Here is an 8,631-nt window from a genome sequence, read left to right on the forward strand (position 1 = left end):
CTGTCCTACAGCATAGATTAAAAGGAGTCCAAGGCTTCTTTGGCCAGAGCTATCAGCACTATACCATTAAAAAGCATATGAGGCTTTTTTTAACTCCATCTCTCCCCCCTTAATAAGAAGCAAACAAAAATGAACTCAACAATTTTATTGTATACATTTACATAAGAAATAGTGCAGAGGCGACTGGAAAACCTGCAAAGCAAAAAGTAGTGAGTTAGTCAATCAGTTGTGTGGAACACATCTAATAAAATCTGTCTTACTGCAACACTTGTGATATGAAAGAAAAGTCCTCCAACAACTGACACTTTTTATGAAGTGATTATATATATGAAGAAGAGTTTGGATGGTTGGTTGCTAGCTATTGGCCACCTAGCAAATTCCAGAGAGGCCTTAATAAAAAGGCAACCATGGGACTAAAAAGCACAGAGTGAGCCTAGCAGAAATGATCTACCCCATCTTCTCAAATATCCATTACTATTTAACAGCACAACCTCTAATTTATTTCATGGGCAGGCAATAATTCAGTTTTAGTGATTTCAGCACTATATGGCTGTGTGTTTTTACTCTATTTAGAAGTAGATTCCTAATATCAGGGATTCCACAAGGCACTGGAGGAGTCCACCATGAGGAATTCACATGAGGATTTTGACTAGCAGTTCTATTAACCATGTGTACATCAGAGGGGAAGGGATACCTGCAACTCTAGAATTTCAATAGCACCTCACTTTAAGCATCTTCCCCACCAGCAGGTGCATCTCCACCCTTTGTATTTCTGGTGTAAATCACTTGGGCTCGGTGCTTGGACACAAGTTTGATCAAACCTACAAAGGAAGCAGAAAACATTTATGAAATGTGCAGAAACTTTAAGAGCTTAAGACAGCATTTAAATAACAGAATTAGATTGAAATAAGTGTTCCACTGTGCCTTCTACACCAGGAACACTGAAATAAATTCCTATCAACGCCCCTGGCAACCAGAGTCAAAGGTCCTGTCTAGAACACAGTAGTCCCAACAGTAAATGTTTTGTAGGATAGCAGGACTTTAGCATGATCCAGGAACAGTTACCATTGCAAAACTGAGCCAGGTTTTCAGTTGTCAACAATGTGCCCCCTAATTTTTTCCATTCATGTGCACCAAATTATTAAGGTGAGGCCAGTAGACACAAACCTAGATAGATATAGATCTATATCTATTTTCTAAAAGGACTCATAGGGATAATTATAGCAAGCAGGAGGCTCTGGGGAGCAGCTCCAAGGTAGAGGGCAGGAGGGGGACCTGAAGTGCAAAGCACTTTATAGCAGGCTGGGCGGCCGGTGCAGCTTAGAGGGAACTTAGGTTGTCAGCGGACCTGGCTACATAGTCATCTCCTGACACTATTTTCCACACTAGGTAGGATCTTACTGTTCAGACACTATGCGTATCAAGCATCCATAATTTTTTGCATTATATTTAAAAATATTATGAACACAAGTAACTTGTGTAGGAACAGATTACATCAATTCTGATGTGGTCTTATAGAGAGATTAAAATGCCAAGTAAAATATTAGACTGATAAGGAAAGAAAGGAGACTTAAGATTTTAAAAAACTTTAAAATGCTCGTTATTGAACTCCTTTGTATACAAGCTACCTGCAAACAGATTTGTACCGAATCAATCACCAACAAATAAGGGGGATAAAAGAATACATCTAGTTTGAGGGCTCCCAATCCACAGTTCAGTGTGTTTTTACCTTTGCTGAGCAGTTCTTGGAGGGCAGCCCTTGCTAAAGATCCTCGAATCTTCAACCTTTCAGAGACTACAGCTGGCGTGATGAGCTTGTAGTTGGGCACTTCTTTGCACAGTTTATCATAAGTAGCCTTATCAAACAAAACAAGGTTGTTCAGCTTGTCTCTTACTTTCCCCTTGGACCACTTCTACAAGAAGAAAAAGGGGAACATCACCATCAAAGACACAACACAAATACCCTCTCAATGAAAGCTTTGCCATGATTAGCATTTCCTCCAGGACCACCTAATGCAAGCTTGTTGCTCAGATGAGCACCAATTATAGACACCTATTCACCATGTTATCAGCACTGACCCATTTGCACCACGCTCCAACATGCACAATAGGGCCTTTTCTACACTACCACAAAATGAAAATCCCAGAGCAGGCAGCAATCAGGTATGTTTACCACTATTACTCAATCATACTGTGTTAAGCCACTTGAGGGTCTGCTCAGTACTATCAATGCTGCATCAGTAAGTCATCCCCAAAAGTGGCAAAGTGTAACTTGAAACTAACATTTGCTTCTTTGTGATGTATAAAGCAGGACTAAACTTCCCACCCAACCAGCTCAATTTTCACATTTGAAATTCAGGCATTAGCTACCTTGTAACAGCATGGGACATCCCAAAATTAGTAGGATTATGCTGTAAAGTATCAGAGGGGTAGCCGTGTTAGTCTGGATCTGTAAAAAGAAACAGAGTCTCGTGGCACCGTTAAGACTAACAGATGTCTGTTAGTCTTAAAGGTGCCACAAGACACACTGTTGCTTTTTAGGATTATGATGTTATACTTACCAAGGAAGTGAAACTGTCTTCGGTGTTGAAAAGTCTTTTAGATCACCTTTATACTAACGGGGGTAGGGGGTTGCAATTTACCCCCTTGCAACTCAAAAGTATAAAGTGTTGAAGAGATACTCCTAATTTCAATAATCACATGACATTCCCTCTTAAATAATTATGTCAAGTTAAACTCCAAGGGACTATAGGGTTTAAAATAACCTGTTAACATGTTTAATCAGCTTATTTCTACATGGGGTCCAAGACATACAGTTGGCAATTAGGAATTAATATAATTTATTTTAAAGCACTTCAAACATTAAAAAAAACAACAGTTAAAGAGCTCTATGACACAGGGAAATCTCTGTTTGAAAGCCTCCCTCCCAGTCACCAAGGAGTTAGTCTGTAGTCACAACTACTGTTAAATATTGAATGGAGAAACCCTCCTATATAATTCTTAAATACGATTTACCAGTATGACTAAAGAAAGAGATTTAATTATAGAACAATACACTATCTCACTGTGTGACCTTAAGCACAGTCTAGGGCTCAGCTACACAGGAAAACTGACCTTATAGCTACTGCTCTCTGCCCCCTAGACCCCTAAGGGAGAGGATACAGGCTCATCTTACAGAGGGCACGCAGAAAATAATTAGTGACAAAAGTGCTCTGCTGAGTACCCAGGCCCTACTGCTGAGCACACACCCCAGAGCCCAGTGGACTCACGCACCGCAGTGCAGACTCCTACCTTTTTTTTGGCTTTACCCCCAGATTTGTTCACTGGGTCCTTGTCTTTCTTCGCGGACTTCCCCGCATCCTTCTTCTTCTTATCGTCCTTGGGGGGCTGGAGAAAGAAGAGACCGGGGGGGAGGGGGAGGGGGGGAGGGGGAAGAGAAGGAGAGATGAAGGCAGGCGCCAGCCCTGGGAAAAATCCGCCCCCACCCGATACCGCCAGGCGCAGGCCCGTCGAGGGCGCGGGAAGAAGCTTCCACGGCGGAGCCCCCTCTCCCCAGCTTCCACGCGGCACAGGTGAGGCCGGGCCACGCGGCCCTAACATGAGCCTTCCCCACCCGGGCGCCTGCCAACGGGGGAGAGTCCAGGACTAGGCCTCCTCGAGGGAACCTGCACCCACTTGCTCCGGCTCTCTCACAGAGACCCCTGTCCTAGGCCAAGCCGAGGAGCTAGACCCTGGGGCCGGCTCACCATGGTGGTGGTGGTGGTGCTGCTGCCGCTGCAAGATGTCGGACGAAAAAGGAAAAAGCCTGGGTAGGGAGTCTGGGAAACCCCGTGCTTTCACTGCACTTCCGGAGCACGTAGCAACACCGCGTCCGGGTCAACCGGAAAGAAATACAATTCCCATAATACAACGCTCCAAAATCGGAAATAATTGTCTCTCCCACAATGCACTGCGCTGCCACATAGAACTACATCTCCCAAAGTGCCCTGAGTTGACGGGAGCCGACATGGCCATCTTCAGCGTGTACGTTGTGAACAAGGCCGGCGGCCTCATCTACCAGCTGGATCACTACGCGCCGCGATCCGAGACCGAGAAAACGTTCAGCTTCCCTTTGGACCTGGTGCTTAAGCTGCACGACGAGCGCGTGGTGGTGGCGTTCGGGCAGCGGGACAGCATCCGGGGTGGGTGTCCGGCCGGAGGCGCCAGCGAGGCCTGTGGTACTGGTAGCGCCCGCCGAGGGGGCTGGTACCGGCCACTGGGGGGGAGCTATGGCCGGCAGGGGGCTGGTACCGCCCGCTGAGGGCACTGGAGGGATTGGGTGCCGGTACCGGCAGCTGGAGGGGAGGACGGTGCCTACTAGGGGGTTAGGGCGCTGGTACCGGCCACTGGGGAGGTTCGGGGGGCTGTGCTCACTGGAGAGGTGTTGGGGGGGAGTTTGTGCTTTTGGGAGATACTGGGGCACATTGATTGTGCTTGCGGGGTGGGAAGTAGTGTCATGACACTATTTACACTTTAACAGTGGCTGTGCTAAGCCATAAATACTCTAATAGTGATTCCTCCTAAAGACAGGTCTAGAGAGGCCAGTGGTCAGGTCTGCTATTGGAGTTCCTAGTTCCAATATTCATTTGAAAGCAAATAAGCCTCAGCTCTGATTCTTCCCTTTGCTTCTTTCAGTTGGACATGCTGTGCTTTCCATCAATGGCATTGATGTGAATGGGAAATACACTGCTGATGGGAAGGAGGTGCTGGAGTACCTTGGCAACCCTACCAACTACCCCGTGTCCATCCGTTTTGGCCGGCCTCGCCTCTCCTCCAATGAGAAGCTTATGCTGGCCTCCATGTTCCACTCGTGAGTTTGCACTGGGAAGTCTAGCTCTCTGTGCCCTGGTTACCATGGCACTGATGTAGTAATGTCCACCATTTGTGAGGCACTGGCCAAACCCAGAGGAAGACACATTCCTTGCCCCCAAGAAGGTACACTTCCCAAAGACAAATTGAGGGTGGAGAAGGGACCCAGTATACACTATCATATCCCTAGTAACTTGAAGAGGCATCTTTTGTGTTAGACTTAAATAATTTCCCTTTGTTTGTGAAGGTTGTTTGCAATTGGGTCCCAGTTGTCTCCTGAGCTGGGGAGTTCTGGTATTGAGATGTTAGAAACAGACACGTTTAAACTACACTGTTTTCAGACCTTAACAGGTAAGACTTACTGCTCATGTTATCCCTGTTAGTTCATCCTTGAGGCTGTTTCTCCCTCACTCTGAAAAGACAAGTACAAACTGCTTTATTTACTCCTGGGGGGAATCTGTGCATGCGCAGAATTAATGACACCTGCAGATTTCTTTGCTTCCCTGCAGAAAAATGACTTCCTGACAGGGAAGCTGCAAGAGCAGTCACGCAGCACTCCCTAGCTGTGCAGGTACATTGTTTCAGGCAGCCGGCAGAGAGGTAAATCACCACAGGGCTGGGGACACTCCAGCCAGTGGCTCCTACCCTGAGCCGGGATCAGCTGCTAGTCCTGGCTGGGCTGGAGGCAGGAGAAGACAGGACTTCCTCTTCCCCTGCAAGGAGTGGTTGGGGCTGTGTGAGACCCACCCCCAGCTGCAGGAAGCTCAGTATCCTCCCCTGCTTCCTGCCCCCATAACTCCTCAGCTGAGGGGAGAGGGGTTGCTGTACAGGGAGCTTTTCCTCCATCCACCCAACCCCTGTGCATCTGGACCTCCCATATCTAGACACCCCTGCCAAGCCTCATCCCATACACTCAGAACCCCCCTATCGCTCTATATCCAAACCCCACCCCATTGAACCTCAACCCCTGCATCTGGAGCCCCCTGCACCCAGACCACCCCCCACTGAGCTCCCTGCACTCAGACCCCTACCTTGATGAGCCCCATCCTAAGCCCCGACATCCAGACCCCCATGCCAGTGACCCCCAATTAGCTGCACCCAGATCCCCACCAAGCTCCACTCCCACAGCACCCAGACCCCTCCACTGAGCCCCCAACCACATTCACCTGGAAGCCCCTGCAGAGCCCCAATGCCCCTGCATCTGGAAACTCCTTCTCCCTCCTCCCCCCCCCCCCCCCCATGAGCCTCTGTGCATCCAGATCTCTCTTTTCCCTCCCCCCAGGGTCAGGTGCAGCCTCAACACTGAGTCTGTGTCCCCAGGGTGGGGAGGCTGCAGCGTCTTCCCCACTGCCATGCTGGAGCCTCTGCATTTATTTATTGACAAAACTTGCAGAATTTCAAAATATTGTGCACAGAATGCCCTCAGGAGTATTTATTAGACTTGTATATTGCTGCAAAAGTACTGCTTTTGTGCTTGATCTTTATTCATATGGTATTTCTCTGAATTAGATTGTCAGTTCCTCTGGATAGAGGCCCATCAGCTCTTTGTAAATCCTTTTGTATACTTCTGGTGCTCCCTAACTGGATACTGAAATAATTGTCTTTTGCCCTTTTCTAGTGCCTTTCGTCCTAAAATGGCAAAGTACCTCACAAATATGAATTAACCTGCAACTGCTTACTCACCACCCAGGAATTATCCCCTTTACAGCAAGGGAAACTAGCTTGTCTTGTCTATGCCTCAATTGGCCAACATGTCTTTAAAGTCTGGAATCTAGTTGAGGAATTGCAAATAAAACCCAGCCTGTGCTTGAAGTGCAAGATTCCCCTAGAGGTGCTCAAGTGTATAGGCACAGTAGCAATGTTACAAAATATGCTCTGTGCTCTAGAAGTAAAATCACATCCTGAATGGAGCGATAAAGAGTCCTGTGGCACCTTATAGACTCTTTGTCGCTTTTTTCAGATCCAGACTAACATGGCTACCCCTCTGATACTTGACACCCTGAATGGTAGCTTGCTAAAATACACTACTCAGTCATTAATCTTTCTCTATATAATTTAAACAAGGCAAGTTTTAAATATTCTTCAGACGGTGTCAGCTGCTCTCCCGTCCTTCCTGTAAATTAGGGCTTTTCAATTATATTTGGGAATATATTTCATAGTATTACCTTTGCAGTTTGCGTGTAGTCTATGCTAATACTTCTTTCATTATGGCTCCAGGGATCAAATTTGTGGTGCTTGCTGATCCACGGCAAGCTGGGATAGAGTCCCTTCTGCGAAAGATCTATGAGATTTATTCTGACTTTGCTCTGAAAAATCCTTTCTACTCATTGGAGATGCCAATCAGGTAGGGAGTAGGCAGATGATGTGTAGAATAACAAGGTACTTAGCACTTGCTCAGCTCTCCACTTTGAGAGCACTGTGCAACCATTAATACGACCCCCTTTGTGGAAGAGAAGACATACTTATTTTACAGTGGGGAAGCAGACAGGTGATTTTACTGTCTGAGGTTACTTGGACAGTGACAGAATTGGAAGCAGACCCCATGTCTTTAGCTCCCATTCCCTGAGTCTATCCACTAAAAATAAACCTAAGATTGCTGGGTTCTCTTTTGACCTGGGCTGCTGACTGGAGTTCTAGTAGCATACCTGACTACTTTGTGCCTCAAACAAAACTAGTGTCTGCGTCAATCAAAACCCTAACTTTTTGCATGATTAAACTAAATTCCATAATGAGGTTCAGCGCTGCCAAGTTCTTGGAGAAGGTCTTCCAAGGACACCAGTCTGATTCCTGTCCTCTACAAAAGGCTGGAGGAAACCTCTGGAGTTGTTCCATTTGAGCAATGTGATGTGCTCTCTCTTGGCAGGGCCCCTATTGCACTTTTAACCCCTATAAAAGTGGCAATTAAGCTTTCTTTTTGAAACTGTTTTGGCATGTCAAAGCTGAACTCACTTTATTAATCAGTCTTTTGATTCAAAAAGTCGCCCTTAGCAGAGTATGGAATGGAAGAGAAGCTGGTGCAGGAATGGGGCTGTTTTCGAGCTAACTGTTCTCTGATTAAAAACACCAGTGTTTTAGGTTGTAGATGGAGATTGTCACCCGATTCTGATGCCTGTATTTCTGTGAATATTTCAGGTGTGAGCTGTTCGATCAAAACTTGAAACTTGCTTTGGAGGTAGCAGAAAAAGCTGGACCATTTGGACCAGGATCATAGGACTCTTCCAGTGTCAGTATGGGGCCTCTCCTCACTAGTCAGCCTTTTCAGGATCCTGTCTCTGGCTACAGCAGCAAGAGAGGAGGTCATGAGGTCCCAAACTGCTTTTATCATCTCCAGAAATGATTATATATATCATTATTATTTATATATATATAAAAATTCTCTGCAGCTTTAATTTATGGCTCAGACAAATGGTTACTTTGGATGTACAAGTAATAAACATTCCCTTAAAGTGTGGATAGATTAATTCTTGGACTGGATGCATTCACTCCTGCTAGAGCTAGTATGAACTAGTGCAAACATGCAGCCTGGTTGTCATGCTGGTGTTGTTTTACCATCTGAAACTATTCTAGCTTAAGCTGTGCTTTACTGTGTCCAGAACCCCAGTGGAAGGCAACACTTCAGCTTACCTCTCTGTAAACAGGAATAATGGATTTCAAGCAGGGGACATGAGTGAAATTAATAAAGTGAAAAAAGAAGTTCCTTTGTGTCTGCACAGCTGTTCTGAGGAATAACAGCAGGAAGGGCAACATAAAATGACTGCTTCTCACTAAGGTTGCTCAGTGTAG

At 46.1% G+C, this 8,631-nt stretch overlaps 2 protein-coding genes across 3 annotated transcripts; one reads left to right on the plus strand and one right to left on the minus strand.

The window, feature by feature from the left end:
* Positions 1-130: 130 nt before the first annotated feature.
* On the minus strand, positions 131-3,876 carry RPS25 (ribosomal protein S25). 2 transcript variants are annotated; one of them, XM_005299797.5, is made up of 5 exons: positions 3,747-3,876; positions 3,292-3,387; positions 1,730-1,913; positions 726-821; positions 131-192 (listed from the first exon to the last, which is right to left on the minus strand). In XM_005299797.5, the coding sequence occupies exons 1-4, from the start codon at positions 3,747-3,749 to the stop codon at positions 727-729; spliced, it is 378 nt and encodes a 125-aa protein (XP_005299854.1). In that variant the 5' UTR covers positions 3,750-3,876; the 3' UTR covers positions 131-192; position 726. The 2 variants fall into 2 exon arrangements, with proteins under 2 accessions (XP_005299854.1, XP_005299853.1); XM_005299796.5 differs by having other exon boundaries at positions 695-821.
* A 71-nt stretch (positions 3,877-3,947) lies between these two features.
* TRAPPC4 (trafficking protein particle complex subunit 4) lies at positions 3,948-8,309 on the plus strand. The gene is made up of 5 exons (XM_005299805.5): positions 3,948-4,181; positions 4,675-4,849; positions 5,096-5,199; positions 7,066-7,192; positions 7,981-8,309. The coding sequence occupies exons 1-5, from the start codon at positions 4,007-4,009 to the stop codon at positions 8,057-8,059; spliced, it is 660 nt and encodes a 219-aa protein (XP_005299862.1). The 5' UTR covers positions 3,948-4,006; the 3' UTR covers positions 8,060-8,309.
* The last annotated feature ends 322 nt before the right edge of the window (positions 8,310-8,631 follow it).

The sequence above is a fragment of the Chrysemys picta genome, chromosome 16, assembly GCF_011386835.1.
Source record: "Chrysemys picta bellii isolate R12L10 chromosome 16, ASM1138683v2, whole genome shotgun sequence".
NCBI classification, from domain to species: Eukaryota; Metazoa; Chordata; order Testudines; family Emydidae; genus Chrysemys; species Chrysemys picta.